The sequence below is a fragment of the Python bivittatus genome, unplaced genomic scaffold (genome assembly GCF_059951505.1).
Source record: "Python bivittatus isolate LINGU-HERP-01145 unplaced genomic scaffold, Pbiv_v1 ctg000980_np1212, whole genome shotgun sequence".
NCBI lineage: Eukaryota > Metazoa > Chordata > Lepidosauria > Squamata > Pythonidae > Python > Python bivittatus.
The window spans coordinates 8,522,415-8,543,617 of NW_028277125.1; the positions used below are offsets into that span (position 1 = coordinate 8,522,415).

Genomic DNA, 21,203 nt, shown 5'->3' on the forward strand with positions numbered 1-21,203 from the left:
ATCCCCAGGGGTCCTCAGACCACACTTTGGGAAACACTGTCCTAGATTACTAATTTCTTCTGATTCACTAATCATTTTTTCATGACTGGGTGGTTGGTCCTTCCCTGGCAGAGGCCTACGATGGAAGATAAAGAAGAAAAGCAAAATCCAGCCTGCTTGTTCCAGCACTAAAGGAAACTGCTGGGCTTGGAGAAAAAGACCCTCCCCAGAAGTCTTCCGTGTAAAAAGGGAAGCACAGCTCTAGAACACCAGAGCCAGAATTTTAAATAAAGATTAAAAACTCTCTTAAACTGAGGGCGTTTCCTCAGTTGCCATACAGAGGTGGTTTGGTATCACCCCCTTCAACTTCTCAATGTAGTCTACTTACTAAATCTGACCTGTTTAATTTTGGGAGATTGGAGGCGGGGGGGTGGGGGGGAGAGACCTGCTGACCCATCTGGGCTACTTGCGGATTGCAGTTTAAAAAGCCTGCTGCTCCAGATAATGATGAGGCCAGAGCAGGAGTTTGGGGAAGAGTCCAGCTATGTAGAGACGGGGAACACCTCTGGCCGAGCATCTGTCCTGCAGAAGTCTCCTTGGGGTGCAATGCAACTTCATGGAGATGATGTAAAGTCTTCTGGGCAAAGGAGAAAAGGGGGCTGCGCTGGCTTCTTCCACCTTTCCTGCTGGGGCGCCTGCCCTCTGCCTCAGGGCCCCCCCCCCCCCAGAGATCCGTGCAACTCCCACCTTGCAAGGGTTTTGCGTGTCCTGGCCTGGGGTTAGTTAAGAGGTTTCTGTAGCTCCAGGTGTGTGTTCTTTTGCAGCTGATGGGGAGTCTAACCCCGCAGCTGCCCTGCAACTGTTCTTTTTCCTCCCCCCCCCCCGTCACTTTCCTATGCAAGGCGCCCCCAGTCCTTGGCCAGCTGGGCGGCCTCCCCAGTCGACTAAAGGCTTCGATGCAAATAACGCTTCCTGGCCTCGCCTCAGGCGCTGGGGTCTCCCATCCGAGTCCGACCCCGTTTCGCTTCGGGCAGCCAGGGGCGCTTCTCCCGGGGGCGCAGGGACGGGGGCCCGGCAGGAGCCGGGGAGCCGCAGGCGGCGGGGATGGGCGGCCCAGCCCAGCCCAGCCCTCCTTCCTTCCTCCCGCCGAGAGGCTCAGCGCGACCTCCGCGCGCCGCCGGGCTGAGGGCCCGGGGCGGGCCTGGCCCCGCGCGGGAGGGTCGGGCTCGGCAGCCGGGGCCGCTCGAGGTCCGCTGGCAGGGCCGGCCCGGCGAGCGCGGCCTGGGCGCAGTGCGCATGAGCGGCGGAAGGCAGGGCCCGCGAGGAGGAGCCCCGGGAGCCGCCGCCGCCGCCGCCAGCCTCGGTCCACCTCCTCCTGCTCCTCCTCAGAGTCCGCCTGAGCCGGCCCGGCGGGGAGCGAGGCCCGCGCGCAGCCCCACCATGGTGAGAGCCCGTCCGCAGAGGGGCAGCCGCCGCCGCCGCCATCGCCTGGCAACGCGCGGCCTAGCCGGCGGCGGTAGGGCGCGACCCCGCAGGCCGCGCGGGGGGCCCGGCCTGCGGCAGGAGGGCAGGCCCGGCGGGAGATGGGGCCCCTCTGCGCTGGGGAGGCGCGGCTGTAGCTCGTCGGAGGGCGAAGGGGCCGCCTTCTTCTCCCGCGCCCGGCTCGGCCTGCCGGGACCCGGGGTCGCGCCCTTGCGGGATGGTGTGTTGGGGGCCTTTGGGGTCGGGGTCTCCCGCCCCGCGGGCCCCGCGTCAGCTGCGGAGCTCAGAGGTGTCTTCTGTGTGTCTGTGGGAGGCAGAAGCCTTTGTGGGTTGTGTAAGAGGTGTGTGTGGAGATTTCCTTTTCACCCCAACCAGCCAGAGGCAGGGGCGCTCTCGGGGGTAGCCCCCTCTTTCAGAGATGGGGGGCGGGTAGTTGGCGTCAGGGAGGTGATGGCTCTTTCCCCCCTGCAAAAGTGCAAAGGGAAAGGGGGGGAAGAGATGGATGGGGGGGCGGGCAGTGTGGCAATTGCTGGTCTTCCTTGCAGGAGGATTGCCGGATTAACCCAAGGTGGCAAAACATCAGGGGTCTCACCTTTTCCCACCCACCGATTTCATAAAAAAAGCACCCACTTTCATGAGCTGCACAGAACGTTATGCCCGGCACATTTGTGAAATATGTTCATGGGAAAAGGTGCTACCGGATTCCGGGTGGCTTGATCTTCAGAAGGTGCAGGAATTCCTGCTAGCTGCTATGGTCTGATGGCTATGGTGCTATTAGGATTTGAGAGGTGCAAATTTAAATCCAGTTTAAGTGGTGGAAATTCACCCGGTGCTTGGGAGTTGGTCACTCTCTCTCAGCCCAACCTACCTCACAAAGTTGTTGTTGGAATATAACTTTAACACATACATTAATTCTTTCATCCACTGAGCCCCTGATACAGATTCTGATTGCAGGTTTCATCCAACAGATGAAGCTGTAATGTGGTAGGTTGGTTTGGGGATAAGAGTGGTCTATGAAACCAGGAATTATGCTCAGTAAACTTTAGGTATATGAATCCAAGCAATTGCAGTTTATGGATTAAACAAATTTAGTCTGTTGGGTAGGCCAGACTAAAAACCTAGGTACAGCAGCAAACATAAATGCAAACTTTTTCCCAACATCTTCTCAGGAGTTTGCTTGCAGGATCTACTAACAATTTAAGAATAATGATAACAACAACAATTTAATACAGTAATAATAATTACACCAGGGTTGGTTTATTTATTTCTTATAAAAGAAACAGTTTTCTACAAAAATAAAAAGTAGACCAAAATCTAACACACTTTCAGAAGAAAATGAGGCAGTATTTGAATCATCTTGATACTTTATTTCATCTCAAATGCCCCCATTCTCCAGCAGAAATCTATGAGGATCTGGTTTGAAATTGCAGAATTAGAATATATTGGCAACTTTAGTTCAGTCTGAATTTAATTCAGGCTCTAACTCTGTTTTCCACTCTTGGTGTAAACTAGCATTACACACCTTGAAAAGTAAATGACATCATCATTAACGACTGGTGGAATGCACTATGCTATTTAGGTCTTGTTTACTTGAATAGTATAATGACCTGTTGACACGGTGTCATGACCTTCTGCATATATCTCATATATGCTTATATTTGGAATAACCCTAGGAAGTTGAAGAATATTTTTTAATGAATTTGATGGAAATGGCTATATTCCACAAAACCTTAGTACTAGATTCAGTCAGTCACTGTTTGAGGCAGGGATGAGAATGTGGGCCTTATTCAGATGTTGGGTTTCAGCTTATAACATCCACATACTTAAATCAACAACTTAAGAATCCAGTAACTCTTATTTTGAAATAGGTTGAGGTTTGCACCTGTTTTCCTAAATGGGTAGGTTTCATACTGAAAGACACTTTAGATCCCATGCATTTTTTTTTGCCATTAGGAATTTTTAAAAAGTCATTGGAGTTTTAAACATCTGTATTTATAGGTTGAAATCTCCAAGTTTCTTTATAGTGCACTCTTCATATAATTAGACTGAAGCATGTAGTCTGAAAATTGCATTGTAATTTAGTTTACAGCATATTGGTAAATGAGTTTATATTATTTCAAAACTTTCCTGATTATACTGTATATCTGAACACTTCCTTGACACGTGTTACCTCAGTGATGCTGTGCCCAAGACAGCATGTAAAAATCTTCCGGAAATATAACGAGTGTACCAAGACTCTTTTGGTACTTAGTATTTAGGCGCATTTAACTTTACCTTCAAAGCCCACACCCAGGATGTTTTTCCTTAGACTAATTTATTGTCTCTGCATTTAGCTTCCTGGGATCGACCATTTCTCCATCTCTGGCAAGGTGTATTTGAACCGTAGCCAGCATTTAGCCAACCTTGGTTGATCTCAGAAACTAAGCAGAATCAGCCACAGTTCGTACTTGAACAGGGGGAACAATTTAGAATTCCAGTGCCATTGGCATTGCCTGGGAGACAATGACAAACCATTTCTGTAACACCACCAAGAAAACTGTACGGATGAGTCATTTGGATTTGACTTGTGGCTCACAATTTTCTCCTTCGATTAGACGGGCCTCCTGTCCCCCATTGTTTCTGCCCATTCCACCAGGTCTAGTAGGGAGGGCATTTTCCAGATCCCTTTCATCAAACAATGACGTCTTGTTGGACCCTGAAGTCATGCCTGCCGTGTGGAACAGCATCCCTTCGCAATCTGGATGGCCCCAACCGTGTTAGCCTTTTGTAAAGCTTTGAAGACCTGGTTGCTCCACCGGTGTTTGGGCCAGGAGGTTGGGCAAACTCTACTGGCCATGTGTTCTTTTTTGATTTGGGGGTTGTTGTTTAACCTTGGGTATCATGGGTTATATCTTTTTGTTTTTGTTTTTAATCTTTGTACATCTCCCAAAGTCACTATTGTGAGGTGGGTGGTTATATAAATCATTTTAAATGAATATATTTTAAAAATGTGAAGTTACGTAAAAGAAATATCTTATTAAAAGATAGGGTAAATTGGAGTCCCTTATAATAAGTAAAATGAGGTATATTATTATCCAAAATAATATAAGGTGATATCCTATGATAAACATATAGTGTTTCCATATTGTAATTTTCAGCATGATCTCTTATTTTATATTCCCAGAACGGGGAAGAGAAGCAGCTTTACTATCTCAGGCACATTTCTTCCATGGTCCTGTTCTCTGTCACCATTTCTCTGCACTCTGGGCCATCAGTTCATGCCAGCTGGCCAAAGGTGGAGCTAGCTAAGACAGGCAGATATATGTAGGCAGAACTCATGTTACAGTTTTCAACTACTGTGTACTGGGGAACTAAAAGGTTTACATCTATTGCTTGCTAATATTCTTTCTGTTTCATTGATAGACAATAGCTGGTTTTGTACAAGACACTGGGCTAAAATGGAATGGTGTAGTTTGTGTCTTAGTGTGTTGTGTGAACCAGGCTATCATGGTATGCCATAATATTTAGTAGTAGTATTTTTATTTACAGTCATTGAAGAGTCAGATGAAGCATATATAAATTCAGCAAAAACAATATAGAAAAATTAACAGCTAAATCAAAAATAAAATAGCAGAATCACTCAAGAGGAAGAGGAAAATTACATTAAACTGACAATATAGTGTAAAGAAATTAATTCGGGCATACAAGTTTTCACCTCTGAATCTCAAATCTGGGTGCCATAAAATGGTTTATTTGTATTTGTTTAGAATAGCATATTATATGGCCATAGTTGTGTTTTGTTAGTTGACTTGAAGATTTAAATAGGAAGGCAAGAGATAAACACTTAAATAATAAAATATAGATATTTAATCATTATTTATAAACAGGAAGAATGAGAAGAAGAAGTCTGTTGCTAGGTAAATTTGATACCCCAACTTCTGTTGTACCCTACTGTGAGTTAAGGGCTGTGAGGAACATTTTTTCAGGGAGGTACAATTTGTGACTTCTACACTTGCCTACTTAAACCAGGGAAAAATGGGTAACCATAGATGAATATGGCTAAGTGCTTGTTTTGTCATATGTATGCCTTTCATAGGAAAGTTTTCCCACCAGTTGATGATATTGAATGGCTTAGTTGATGGTGTTTCCAGTCATGGTACAGAGTTAACAGTTGTTAGTATGATGCCTATCCACAGTCACACAGTCTTGAGAATTGTGTTTATAGCTTCACTGCAAAGGTGGAAAAATACAACTTCAGTGACAGTGTAATCTTAAAAGTCATATACGTATCACTCTGCATGGTATTGAATTTTGATATTAGTTCTTTTTTTATTTTTCCACACATAACCCTCAATCAAAACTTTTTCTCCTGCACCCCATCAGTTGATGGCCTCTTGGAAACAAGGGATGGTATATTAGCCTTCTCATTAAGCTGTTCTACTGTATTCCCAAATCAATCAGCTTCTGAAAGCTAATGGATCAATTTGGATATGTGTGTGTCAGGAGTGTCCACGAGTATGGCTAAAAAAAATCAAAGCAAACAGGTGGAGCTTCAATCACACCGTTGCAGTGGCCATCTTGACTTTTTTGACCATACTCAACAGATACTCCTGGTAATTATCCTTATTGTCTGTTAATATCCTTTTTAAACCTTGCACTTTGTGGAACCTTTGGCAGATATTGTGAAGGATGTTTCCTTCGCTCTTCTTTGTCTATCCTGAATTACCTGGATGAGCCCATAAATCATGTTGTTGCTATTACAGTTGGGGAAGAGAAATATCTCAGAGTATTTCAGTGTTAATTCCATCATGTAGTGAGCTTATTTGACTTGTGAGGTGTTTAGAGCAGTGATGAACAATGTGACTTGGAAGTAACTTTTGAACTCATCTGGCAAAGTTAAGGAATCAATACTCCTGTCAGGCTTTCTGAATGTCTGCCTTACTTCTCTATCAACCACATTTATCATTTGTGAAGTTTTCATTTGAGATATTTATTCTCAGGGTAAAGCACTGCTCTTCTTTTCAAACTTTTTTAGAACAAGTTGAAGTCATCACAAAAAGATAAAGTTCGGCAGTTTATGATCTTCACGCAATCTAGTGAAAAAACAGCAGTGAATTGTCTATCCCAGAATGATTGGAAGCTAGATGTTGCAACAGATAATTTTTTTCAAAATCCTGAACTGTATATACGAGAAAATGTTAAGGGATCATTGGACCGAAAGAAATTAGAGCAACTATATAACAGATATAAAGGTGAGTAAAAAGTTTTTTGTTAACATTCTGAATGCTTCACCTTAGCTATAGATGTTGGTTTCAGTGGGGGTAAACTGCGACTGAGAGGGATAGGCATTTAGCTGTTACATGTTACAACAAGGTTTATTTATTTAACTATTTAAACTTTCTCCCATTCTTCCTCCAAGGAGCTTAGGGCAACAAACATATTTATCTTCTGTTATGTTATTACAATACATGTGGAAAACATTTCATTCATTCATTCATTCATTCATTCATTCATTCATTCATTCATTCATTCTATACAGCTGCCCGTCTCAAGTACATGACTCTGGATGGGCAAAAGTTGGTGACTAACTTCACCCAGTGGGCTTCTTGATTGAGGGTGAACTTGAACCCAGGGAGTTTGAGATTGAAAAGGGTTCCTAAGTAGCTAGGTTCAAATGCCTTGCTAAATTAAGGGTATGCATCTCATGGGATACTTATAACCCTGTAAGACTCAAAATCACATCTCTGAAATTCAGCCAAAATGATAAACTTTCTGAAGCATGATCCCCTCCCCCATTTTTTTTCCTTTAGAAAAATAAGGATGGGAATGGGAGTGGAAAGCTTCTGGAAAGTGAACTGCTCTCATTTTTACCCTTAACCCCCAACCCAAAATTACTTGAAATATGAGCCCCAAATATGAGCCCCTGCCTCTTCCACTGATATCCCTGGAAGGCCTCCTTTCCCCTTGGTTGGTTAGGAGACTAAATTGAAGCCCCCCCCAACTCAGAGGACATTGCTCATTTCTTGCTATAGCATTATTTGTTTGGGGGGGGGTTGACAGAGCATGCTTTCTGAATTCAAACATTTTTAGTTTATACAGTAACCATAGTTTAACAGATTATATTTTGCTGCAATGTGTAAATATTGTTAGTGATTCACAGCAAAAGTTTGGGGACTTTCTGATTTCTAGCACCAAAGCTACATTCTTTCTTATGTTTGATCTAGTTACCTGAACCTACCCACATTCCTACTCTGACTTTCCTAATAATCATTTGTCAAGCCAGTGCTTTTTCTTCTACCCAGAGTCTTCTATTCTGAGCTGCATCTTAACCTGGACTTGCAGGGAAATGGATAAAATGAGTCCTTCATGAGAGGTGAATTGTGATTTATTCTCTCTCCTGCGTGAAACAGAAAACTGACCCATTTTAAATTGCAGTTGTGATTCCAGGCAAGAGAAGGGCTATGAGACACTTCCTGCACATTTTAAATTGCTACAGCAAAGATTAATGTTAAATGGCATCTGCCAGCAGTTAATGTCCCTTGAGTCAGAAATTAGTTTCTCATTCACATGATTTGTTTTGAAATAACACCTAGCTGTATTCTTGCTGGAATACATATTTCCAAGAAATTTTAAATGTTCATTTACTTACTTATTTATTTTTGTTTCACTTTTAAACCTTAAGATCCTCAAGATGAGAATAAAATTGGTATAGATGGCATACAGCAGTTTTGTGATGACTTGGCACTAGACCCTGCTAGTATTAGTGTCTTGATAATTGCCTGGAAGTTCAGAGCTGCGACGCAGTGCGAATTCTTAAGGGTGGAATTCATGGATGGGATGACAGAACTTGGGTAAGTGCTGAACTCTTCTGGCCGAGGGACCCATCCTATGATGCATACGGAGCCATTTGGGCTAAAGCAGCATGGAAAGAGGCCACTTAAAGCCTGCCCATGCGCTGTTTTATTTACAGAAACACACTCACTTGATTTCCTGCCACCAGCCTCTGGCATAGCTGTGCAGGGATGCTGGGGAATAACAACACTTATGAGCTTTTTGTGGCCTGGGGATATATGCTTCACTATTTTTTTTAATCATCAAGAGTTTACTATTGTATTATCTTTTTTTAATCATCAAGAGTTACAGTGTTTTACAAACTTGGCAACTTTAAGACGTGTGGACTTCAACTCCCAGAATTGGGAGGATGGCTGGGGAATTCTGGAAGTTGAAGTCCGCACGTCTTAAAGTTGCCAAGTTTGAAAAACACTTGAGTTACAGGGTAATGGCAGTGAGGTAGTGACAGAATTAAGAGGGACAGTATTCTCAATCTCTTTTTTAATCCTAGTTTTGAAAGCTTGTGTTTGGGTTTTGTTTTTTAATTGTTGGAGGCATAATAAACTCGTTGAAGACTTACTATATTTTCTTTTACTGTACCATGTGGGAAATCATAATATTTTGGATGCATTGTCTGTTGGGCCATGAAGACTCTGCTGCTTTTTCCTTTGTTTTTCAGTTCATTGAAATATAGGATGAAACTATACCCAGAAATGTAGAAGAATTTACTCCTAACGGATATATCAGTACTAGGAACTGAACTATCCTCTGTATATTTGTTTACTCTTTTGGCAAGTGTGTCAATGAGAAAGTGTGTGTGTGAGAAAGCTGTGAAGCAATATGGGTGATAGTGTTCCACATGGCAGTTTTTATACTCCTGATGTATTCTGAAATGACATGTTTATTAGCAGGACCAGGAAAATGCACAGACTATCAGATAATTGACTTAAATACAAATAGTTGAGTTTCTAAGAAATTCCTTCAAGACATAACCCTTTCCTGTCTATATATTACCAAATTCATTGATTTGAAAAGTAATTATTGGAGAGAACCCAAAAGGGGAGCTGTGATAATTCTTGAAGAATGTTCTAATCCTCTGCCTTGTGTGAAAATTTCATCCCTAGGTAGTTTGTAAATGTATAGATTAAGTAGTACAGTGGTACCTCTAGTTACGAACGCCCCTCCTTACGAATTTTTCAAGATATGACCAGCTCCGGCCCCCAAAATTTACCTCTACTTGCGAACTCCGCCTCGAGTTACGAACTGGATCCGCGGCCATTTTCCCTGCTGCCACGCGGTCGCAGCTTCCTGTGGGCGAGATCGCGGTAGCAAGGAGACGTTCGGTGAGGCTTGTGGTGTGTTTTGTGGCGTTTTGAAGGTTTTTGTGGCGTTTGGAAGGTTTTTGAGGTTTAAAAATAAAATGCATATGTTTCAGAACTGTTTAGCCGTATTTACATTGAACCTTATGGGGGAAATTTACCTTGGGGTGTGACCAAATTCGGAGGGCGGATTAGCCGTATTTACATTGAACCTTATGGGGAAATTTGCCTCGTGGTGCGACCAAATTCGGAGGGCGGAACGGATTAACTGTATTTACATTGAACCTTATGGGAAAATTTACCTCGAGTTGCAACCAACTTGAGTTGCAACCAGAGTCACGGAACGGATTAAGTTCGTAACTAGAGGTACCACTGTATTTTAATAAACCAAATGATAGAGAACTTCAGAGATCATCCGTTCTAAAAGCAACCATATAGAATATCAGTACAATTTGTAGAAGGATTTAAAAATATACGCCATAGTACACTGACTGACGGTGAAATTTTTTTTTTCTTTATTAACAAATACAGATGTGACAGCATAGAAAAACTAAAGGCACAGCTTCCTAAAATGGAACAAGAATTAAAAGAGCCAGGAAGATTTAAGGATTTTTACCAGTTTACTTTCAACTTTGCAAAGAATCCAGGACAGAAAGGTTTAGGTATGTATGCCAACATTTCCTAGTTCAGGAAGAAGTGAGTCATGTCACATACCGGAAAGTAGATTTCTCAGCAATGCTGTGGCTGACCATGGTGATGGAAACTACCTTTTCCCCTCAAGTGTGGTGCTAATTGATTGAGACAAGCCCATTAAGGTCTCTCAGCAAGTGTTGTTTAACAAAGTTGTATTTTGGTGGACAACCTGCCTTGGAAAGGTGCTGTCAAGCTTCATACACTTAGAAGTGTTTCTAGATTTCTCTTCCTTGCAAAGGAGCTCCATTGCTATTCAAGGGAACAAGGCATCCCTGAAATTTAGGGTAGGTTTAGAAGCAAACTTTACTCAGTGTGAAGAACTCAGGAAGGGGGAATGAGGGAAAGTGAAACCCCATTGCAAACTCTTGCCTGGATCACCCCGGTGTCTAGTTGTGATAGTCTGAGAAATCTTTGGTGGGGGTGAGGGTGAGGGTGAGGGTGAAGGAATCCTGAAATCTAGGAACTTTTGAAGCATTCTTGTGCAGCAGAATTTTTCTTTGCGTTAATTAATTATGCATTCCAGAATGATTGGGCTGGGTCATAATGTTTTAAAAAAAGAATTAATTTCTTTAATGTTACAGATTTAGAAATGGCCATTGCCTACTGGAACTTAGTGCTTCACGGAAGGTTTAAATTCCTAGACTTGTGGAACAGATTTTTATTGGTAAGTTCACTATTAATGGCTTCTAACAAGTAACTACATGTTGAGTTTCTGGGGTTGGGGGCTTGTAATCAATACTGTTATAAAAGGGGTCCAGATCCAGGACTTTTGCCTATGAACATAATAATCAGTGGGTCAGGTTGACATTAGAGCGAATTGGCAGCTTTTCTTTTCTTGTCTCTATTTGGGTGGAACAAATAAAATCAGAAATCCCAAAAGGAAACTTTTACGTTTTAATTGCAGATTTTGGACCCAGTGAACTTTTGATGACTGAGCAGGGGAGTGTGTGGATTCTCAGTCATTTTAAGTACTGCCTGTCTTTGGTATTCTTTGGGCTGCACATTGAAAAGGTTGTCAAGAACTTGCCAACTGGACCATATCTGCTTTTTTGGATTCTGCATGAGCATTTAAAGTCCATTAAACCTGGTGCAAAGCCTTGAGGGGCACTTTATTTTAACTGAGCCTCCAGCCAAGGGCTCCTTTGATGCCACTCTGGAAAGCCGAACAAAGCCCTGCTTCTGAGCACTGCAGTGACGCCCTGCATGGGGGCAGCCCCTTCACTGGAAGTGAAACAGTCTGTCTCAGTGCTTGGGAAGTGTTGAAGCAGACTGCTTCCCAGCACTGCTTTACTCCAGTGAATGAATTAAAGCAGCTCTGAGAAGCAAAGCCCTACTGCTCTGCAGAGCCATGGGTTCAGCAGATGATTCATCTGATCAGAAATAGTCACTCAAGATGTGGGATAGAGATAATTTTCAACCTTGCTGCCCTATAACCCCAGTGGACTGACCCATCTAATACAGGCAGATAACTTTGAGACGACCTGGAAAACGGCTATCCAAAAGAAACTGAGTCTCCAACGATGCCATTTTGACTTTAGAGTTTGACCAAGCCAGGTCACTACTAAGGCAAAGGATCTTAGATACAGAAGGCCAAGCAGAAACTGCTGTTTTTACCCATAATATAATTGCAAATAACCAAATTCTAGTGAACAAACCAATCTCATACTTGTATCATATTACAGTCCCAAAATTCAGGAGAGCTTTATCCTTAGCTCGATTTAACACTCTCCCTACAGCTGTTTTAGAAGAAAAATACAGGAAAATCCCTTATGATATTCGATACTGCCCCTGTGGTACAGGTGCCATTGAAACCATAGTCCATGTTCTTTTGTATTGTCAGCATTATAGGGACATTCGCTTTCAGCTGATTACCCCTCTTTTATTTAAATTCCCTGGGCATTCCAATAATTTTTACTTGCATTATTTGTTAAATAATCAAGACAGATCTATTTCTTTAAAAGTTGCAAAATTTTGCTACATAATGTGTAAGCTTCACCCACAAATGGTTGCTAGTAGTTATTGATGAAAGGGATAATATTGTTGTCTGTTTTACTGTATCTATTTTTATTGGTCAGTGACCAAAATAAATATGATGATGATGAATCTTGCTGCCCAAGAAATGTGAAGATGCTGTGGCTCCAGTCTTGGAACCACTATATGCTAAGCATAAAGTCCTGCTGAGGAATCTATAGATAAGTAATGTTTTGAATTATGACAGTGGGATTTTCTGTCAAACAGGAACATCATAAAAGATCTATACCGAAGGATACTTGGAACCTTCTTCTAGACTTCAGTGCAATGATAGCAGATGATATGTCAAATTATGATGAGGAAGGTAATGTTGCTTCTTGATGCTTTTGGAACACTTTTGTCCAAGCGCTACTTTCATTGGTCCTCTGAGGTTTTTTTTTTTTTTAATTGTGAGGAACCCAGGAGTAAATGAAAATCTGTTTGTCCAACATCTGAAAATAAAGTTGGTTGGTCATTGCCATAGAGACCATGAATTTAATCTCAGAGAGCAGTCTCTAGCAAGGAGGAGCTATAATACTTGGCTTTAAAATGAATGACACTCACTGGCATTTCCCTGCCATGGGGCTTTTCCTTATTTTAGCTAAACTAGCTTGCCAAACTAGCTACTGCTGAGTCATTAATCCTGCCACATTTCCCCTTCTGCAGCTCACCAAGTAATTGACTGGGCAAATGGGAACTAGTAGATGCACCATTTTAAAATTCTGTCATGCCTTTTCCTGGATACGTTTTTTCTCTGTGATTGCTTTCTGCAAGTTTCATAGATGCAGATGCTGGTGTTGACCTTAAAGGCCCCTTAAATCCCTTAACAGTTTAGGGCCTGACTCTTTGAGGGACCATCTCTCCAGCAATGAACCTTTCTGATTATGTAGATCAGTGGTTAAGTCTTAAAGTGTGGTCTGCGGTCTGTGAAATCAAAATTATTTGCCAGATATTGAAGATATTTGCAAAAATTTAAAACAATGTCACTCTTCTCATTATTATTTTTATTTGTTAAAAAATAGGTTTTTTCAGGAAAAATATTTTATTTATGTTAATATCTAATGGGTTTACTATTGTTATGTTTACATGATTCAATAAATAATCTATGAGTGTGTCTATTTTAATTTTTAATACGGTAAATATTGATAAATATAACCCATACAAACAAAAGCTGTTTTGGGGCCCTCTATAATTTTTAAAAAGGGAAGGGGTCCTGAGAGCAAAAAGTTTAAGAAACACTGACTTAGATCACTCCTTTTACAGATGCCCTTTAAAATCTGAATCTGTGTTACCTCGTATGCAGGATAGGGCCTTCTGTGTAGCTCCAAGACCGTGGAATACTCTCCCAAGGGGAGATGCATTTGACTCCTAATTTCCCAATATTTATTTATTTATTTTATTTATTAAACCAATTTATATAGCCACCCATCTCACCACAGGTGACTCTGGGCGGCGTACAACAAAGCTAAAAACAGTCAATAAATACATTAAAAATATAAAAAGCAAAATAAAACAGAGAATAAAAAGACGTTAAAAATAAGGGAGCCACCTCACTACTTCCCCAATCATTTAGCAATACTAACAAAATTCACTGACTTCTGGGTCAGTGAATACATACATCAGAAGGAGGACCTGACAGACTTACATAAATATTTGTTGTTCCAGTAACTAACAAGCAACATCTAATGCAGTGTTTCTCAACCTTGGCAACTTTAAGATGTGTGGGCTTCAACTCCCAGAATTCCCCAGCCAGCACAGGGAATTGAATGCAAAGTATGACTTTTACGGGCTCTCCCTGCCTCCCTCCTAAGAACTAGAAGAAAAAGAAAAATCACCGTCTTCAATTCTTATTAAAGTTCTTTGAAGATTTAATCCTTTGTCTTTTTCTGCTCTCTTTTTCCCAGGAGCATGGCCTGTACTTATCGATGACTTTGTGGAATTTGCACGACCTCAGATTGCTGGAGTAAAAAGTACGACAGTGTAGTGCTAAATGAACTTTCTAAAATGTACCTAGTCTGTACAAATAAACATAATGGGGAAAAATTGCAGTCACTTTCTGCCAATTGACTGGACTGGACTGAAGACCAATCCTCAAGAGATAAAAGCTGAGGGTTGCAGCAAACCTGTAAGGATATACCTTGGACCATATCTGACTACGGTGGCTTGGGCTTCTCTCCTAGCCTGGCTGCCCTAACCCCTTTGGAAACTCCAGCATTGTGGATATCATCTTCCCCCCCCCCTTTTTTTAATGGAGCCTCCTAATTCTTTCCATAGATCTTACATGTTTTTGGATGACTGTTTTGACATTTCTGGTTCCACCTAAAGTATATTCTGTTTTCACCAAGCAAACTCTTTGGTATTACTGTTTCACAGTTCAATATCACAATCCGCTTGTCTTATTTTTGAAAACAGAAAAAAAGTATCTTCAGCTAACATATTTTGGGGATATCTGCAAAGACTGCTGAGACTATCCTAAAACAGTGTGTTTGGATCCATTTTTCGAATGGCCAATTTACAGCTATTGTCAGTGTGAGTGGCAAGGACTCGTTGTTTGGTTGTGTGGTTGAAAGCAGATGTCGAAATATCCCAGCAAAGGCCTGGATTTTTGTCCCTCTCTGGAACAGGCTTGCCAGCTGTATTGGTGCTGGAGTCAGTGCTATTGAAACATAGGTCAGTTATTGACTCTGCAGTATCCTTAATGTCAGAAATATTGGGTGCCTAATGTTGACAGAGGAAGCTTCCATTAGCATCCCGCTTCTGCTTATGGGTGGTTTTTCTTGCCGACTAGCACACCAGCCTTGGCCACCTTGTTTCTGCACAATACTGTGTGTGCAGCATCAGAGGGAAGAAGGCTGGAGTGCCTGCATTCATCTGGCCTAGTGACCGCCGGTAGCTTCCCTGGTAACTTAATTGGGTAGCACTGTCTTTCGGGCAGGTACGGGCAGCAGCTTCTGAGAACTGGCCAATTTCCTCAAAGTGAGAGAACCCATCCACATAACTGCTATTCTGTCTCTCTCTTTTTTTTTTATTCAGACTGGTTTAAGTTAGAGAAAGCGCATTACCAAGCATTGCTGTTCCTAAGTTTCAATAGGCTAGGGTTTGCACAGTAAGGACCAGTGGGTATTCTAATGTGGGAATAACGAATTACTCACAATTGCTGTTAGAATTACCCAGTAAAATATTATTAGTCTTGAAATGCTCATCTGGTCAAGGCCCTCTCTCCCTCCCCCAACCACTAAGTTCTACTGAATTGTTAAGATTTGAATGCAATACTGAACTTGTAATACTTGTTACGTCTTACAGAATTCTTGATTAGGGCCAAGGAAGGTTTTCGGTTGGGTTTTTTAAATAACAATAAATGTAATGCATATTTATGTGAGGCTGGCATAAGCTAAAACACTTGAATATTAATGGAACTGCCATGAGTGATCCTTCACCTGTGATGGTGACTTTTTTCTTATTTTACAACTGCAGTTCACTTGTTGTCAAGCAGAGACATCAGCACCCAGAACAAACATTTTCTGTGGGCCTATGTAACCTTCCCCAGCCTGATGCCTGCAGATATTTAGAATTTCAAATTTGACAGTGGGAGTAGGTGGTTTGCATGTCTGCAGGCCTCCAGACTAGGGAAGGGTGTTTGATAGCAGTTGCATGAACAGGAGACCCTGCACCTATACTCGCATTGACCACACCGGGCTCCGTGTGTGGAATAACTATTAACCAACTGGAGTTCCTGCTTAAGTGAAGCCCTGTAGATCATCTGTATTTTCCATGCAAGTCCAAATTGTATCAAACATGATCCAGCCAAATTGGTTCAGCACTTTTAATGGAAGAGGCATAGCTTTTTTACTTGATTCTGCCATTGTATGCAGTGGAGAGTGACTTTGTGCTTTGCTATGGCTGGATCATAACTGAGGCTAATGCAAGTGTAACATTTCTAGTGATAAAGAATCAAGATGGTCCATATGGGTGCCAGCAAGTGGGGGGGCAGGTGACAATGTGTGTGATGATGTAATCATGCCAGTGCAGCAACTTGCACCAGACGAGCAAATAATTGTGGCATTGGCATAATAACATCATGACACACATACAATTTAGCCATCGTGGCAGTTTGCTGCAGATGCCACTGAGTGCCCCATAGGCTTATGTGATCCTTTCCCACCTGTATAAATTTCCCTTCCCTTCCCTTCCCTTCCCTTCCCTTCCCTTCCCTTCCCTTCCCTTCCCTTCCCTTCCCTTCCCTTCCCTTCCCTTCCCTTCCCTTCCCTTCCCTTCCCTTCCCTTCCCTTCCCTTCCCTTCTCCAGCATAAGGCATATTTAGCTTTGAATTTCACTGAAGATCAATGCCAACAAATGGTTAGTTTAAACCAGAATATGAACCTTAGGTAAGGAGCTAGTTTGCAGATTGTAATGACTGTAAAGTTAACAGTTTTGAAACAGTTGTGCTGAAATTGAAAGGGAAAGAATTTACACAGGTGAGAGAGGTAGGAGATCCAGCATTTCGAAGTTTTTCAATCATGATGAGAGATTGAAAATCCTACATCCAGTGGTCCCATTGTTTGGTTTGCCACTTTTTCTGTCCAACCCACAGACTTTTTTTTCTTCTTTACTTGATGCTTGTGGTTTTATTCCTTGTGTTTTTATGTGACAGCAGCACTTGAAATACCTCCTGGCTTTTAATCAGTTAACACCATGAGCAATATTTTGCTCTTTTCTTTAAATAATCATTTGATAGAGAAAACAGTATCAGAAACTTTGCATTCAAGGTATTTAAAACTCCTTTGTAATATTTTAGAATGAGAAGTGCAAGTTTGAAATAGTTCATGTTTTCTTGCTAACATCTCATATATCCATGACATTAAAATGCACTTTTATGCACATGTTAAAATAATATGAGGAAAAATGTTGAGCATTGCTTAATTTTTTAAAAACTATTGTCAGGATCCTGCCACCCCTTCAGTGCCCTTTTGGAAGTTTAAAGAAACCATTGGATAAATTTGGAAATCTTCTAGCTGCTGGAATTGGCAAAGTCAAGTATATTATTTACGCTTTCATTGTTTCTTCTCTTGTGTAAATATCAGCGAAGACTTGAATTATGAAAACTCTACAAAGTGTGCGTGTGCTGTTTTCTGTCTTAAAATTTGGGTACAGCTTTCTCAGAATGAGTCATTGATGTATGCTGTGTACATTTTGTGTTTTAGTGTTTTTTTTTTTTTAAATTTTAATGAGATGTACTGAATTCTATCCCTGTGCTGAAGATTAGGGCATAAATGCCATGCTGTTCTTGTTTTTTAAGATTATTCCTTTTGCAATGTTGAGGCCTTTTCAACAAAATGGAATTTGCCATCAGTTTGGTACTACACAATTTATAATTACTGTGTAATTATAAAACTGCATTACATAAAGCATTGCTGTCTTAAGTAGCAGAGAAACTAAGGTTATTTGTGTGATAGCATATTTGAATTTTAAGAAGTGGTTTAAATCCAGAGGCAAAAATTGGTAACCTGCTTTTCAGTGGGATGTGTGCTGTCAAAGTGGTGCTAGGGTTCGACTGTGTTTAGTGGCAGAATATTTGGCTTAATGATTTGTTTCTGAATGTAAATGCCTGGCTCTAGCCAAGACTAAAAATGTTCAGACATATCCCCTATGTATGTGTGCATGATTTTTTTTTAAAGTTTAAAAATGTAAAATGAATTTCTACTTGGGTTGATTTTATTAATAAAAACAACCCATACATGGATCTAGCAGTAACTTGAGCCTTCATAAATCATTTTCCTTTTGCCAAATACTAGACAAGCAGTGAATGCTTAACCTAACCTACTGTTTGGGTGTTATTCTAGTATGTAAGACTAGATCTTTTCAGCCATACAGATCTCTTGGTAATTTTATTTCAGTCATGTGATCAACATTTTTCAGTAATTTGAATTTAACTACTTAGAAACAACTTTTCTGCAATCCAGAGGCAATAAACTACTAGCCCAGTTGTCATGGCAAAACCTCCTCGTGAATTATGCCATTGAAGAAGAAGCAAAAAATTATTTGTTTCTTGATTATTTTTATTTTAAAAAATCATGATGAGGAAAGGAATAAGAGAATATTGCAAACAGCATTGTGCTTGCCATATAAAATATAGATTATGGCTGCACAATGGAGGGTTTCTTTTTCCCAAACACAGTTTGAAGTTTCTAATTTGTGGGGTGAGAAAAAAGTGGTACCTTGATGTTTTTATTTGGTTGGTCCAAAGCTATGAATTGTGAACCTGCTAAATAAAGTAACTTATTTCTTCAAAACTATCCTATGATGCCCCTCTGAAGGATTTTTTTTAAAAAAAAACTAACTTTAAAGAAGTTAAACACAGTGCTTGTCATTTATATTAAAGATGACCAAAAGTTTTGGTTGGTCAATATTTGAGCAAGATGTGCAGGTAACTTTAGATTTTTTTTATCCATGAATTGCAGAGATATAGATCTTGATTTACTGTTGAGACTGTTAGGTGCCATTGAGTGATGCTTGGTCTCTGGCAGCTGTATGGACACATACCCACCATTTTGTTCTGATCCCATCAACAATCTATATCTCTTCCAAGGACATTCCATTGATCTCCTGATCATGTCCATCCATCCTGTTTTTCCCTTCTACTTTTTCTCCAGCCTTGCACATGTTTTTCTTGTCCATCATCTGCTTGCATTACATAGCCAAAGAATGTGAGTTTTAGCCTTTATTTGGTCTGTGACTGATTGCCATGTGGTTCTTGCAGTCTTTGGTATCTATTTCTAAGTGGGAAGAAAATTCAGACTTCATTTGGAAAAAGCATTATTAAGATAACTACACAAGAAGATCTCAAACTGTGTCAAGGTCTTATTGCACATCACCATATTTCGTAACCTGTGCCAGGTTGACCTCAACTTATTTTGAGCCAATTCTTCATTCATTATATATTTGACTATTGCAAGGAATAATTGCTGTATCTTCCAAGCATAGCATAAGGACAGCTGCAGGGGCCACCCAACTGAACACTGCTTGTACATCACGTACCTCAGTTGCTAGGTCTGTACTTTTCAGAGGGCTAGTGACAGAAGAAGCCCTGTCAGTCCATCTCAGAAATAAAACAAGTATTTTTCATTGAAAAGAGAGGAAGGATCTCCTTGATCCTCTGGCACTAACTGTAATAAGGATATATGAAAGAAACATTGCTCTGGGCATTATTTCTTTTTAGCTTAATTTCCTCAGAAACCATGCTGCTCTCCTGAAGGTGACCTATGATCCAGAGCCTAAAGAAGCAAGTATATCCTTGGAATACTGGAGACATGCCAGTATATCCTTGGAAAGGGAAGATCTTTTTGAACTCCATTGGGTTTTACATTGGAAGGTTGTCTTAGTTGGAGAATTACAGCCTCTGCCTCTACTGTTATGAGGATTTTTTAAAGAGCGTGATGAACAAGCTAAAGCTGAATCTCTCATTCTCAGAACTGTCACTAAAGTGGCTCACCTGTTCCTACTGGGAAAGAACAGTTTAAAGAATCTAATTGGTAGTAGAGATTGCTCAATCTACCAGTTAGATTCTTTAATCTGTTCTTTCACAACTTTTAAGATGTGTGGAGTTCAACTCTCAGAATTCTGGCTGGGGAATTCTGAGAGTCGAAGTCCACACATTTTGAAGTTGCCAAGGTTGAAAAACACTGCTTTAGGCAGTACTTTGTGAACCATAACAGGGAGGTGAAGGTGACAGCTTCTGCAGATGCTCATCAGATTCCCTGTCACGATTAATATTTTTCTTCTAGTTTTATACTAACTTTCCTGGTACTGAAAAATAAGCAAAAAACGGCCTTGCTACCTGCACTTATATATTGCTGGATTTATACTCTGCCTTCTCATCAATTTGGAAATCATAGTGGCTTACAGAAAATACACAATATAAACAAAACAGAATACAACTGAAGTCCAGATAAAAACCAAACATTAAATAAACAGTTACAGGTTTGGTGGAAGAGATATTTTTAACCAACTTCTTAAATATTGGAAGGATGGCAGTCAATATTGATGAGGGAGATCCCTAGGGAGATCATTTCATTTCATTCTAACCTAAAGGAAGTTCATTGACTAATATGTGTTTTGGGTTAAACTGAAACTCCTTTGGAGTACTTGTTTGGATCAAGTAGCTGGGTTTTGGGCATGAAAGAATGTAGTAAGCCCCTTTCTCAATCCTAGAGTTGGGCGGCATATATATTTAATAAATTAAATTTAATAAATATTCACGCAACCTGGTAAGACAATGTCCAAGTTCCCCTAACAGGCTGAATCATAAAATACTCAACCACATTGTACCATAAGGAAATTTCTCATCCATGCCAACCCATTCAATGAGGATGCCCCTTTGTCTGCCGCAGAGTATTTTTCGGATATTTGCCAGAGTTATTCATCATCTTCAACCAGTGCTCCTGGGAAATGAGCTACAAAGGGCATTTTAAATTTTTCTCATCCCCAGCTCTGGATGCCTTAACTAGGATCACCCATGATCCTAGTTAGTGAGTGAAGGTTGTCACTGATAGCAAGGATAAAGGGACTTTGCTTTATTGGAAGAGGACCTAGTCAGAGGAGCCTTCTAAGCAAATCAAAAATAGGCTAAAGTGATTTTCTGTTCTTAGTCACTCTGAATCTAAGACCATTGCAGAGAATCTTATTACCTGCAACAGGTAATGGATTCTGAAAGAGTGCCAAATCTGTTTTTACAATAAAAAAAGGACAGGTAATATGAAATTCTCATCCTCAGGTATCCAAAAAGCAGAGTAAAGATGACTTTGAGTCTAGCTCAATGCCTGGCAATAACTGCAATTTTCTTGGCAGTGTTCTAGAGACACGCCATTGCCTTTTTTGAACATTGAGTCAACCGCCCAAGGATTCAGTCCTGGG

General features: G+C 40.8%; 1 protein-coding gene across 1 annotated transcript; it reads left to right on the forward strand.

The window, feature by feature from the left end:
* Nucleotides 1–919: 919 nt before the first annotated feature.
* DCUN1D1 (defective in cullin neddylation 1 domain containing 1) lies at nucleotides 920–21,135 on the forward strand. Its single transcript, XM_088132599.1, has 7 exons — nucleotides 920–1,422; nucleotides 6,476–6,692; nucleotides 8,123–8,291; nucleotides 10,122–10,252; nucleotides 10,865–10,947; nucleotides 12,522–12,618; nucleotides 14,198–21,135. The coding sequence occupies exons 1-7, from the start codon at nucleotides 1,084–1,086 to the stop codon at nucleotides 14,275–14,277; spliced, it is 1,116 nt and encodes a 371-aa protein (XP_087988725.1). The 5' UTR covers nucleotides 920–1,083; the 3' UTR covers nucleotides 14,278–21,135.
* The last annotated feature ends 68 nt before the right edge of the window (nucleotides 21,136–21,203 follow it).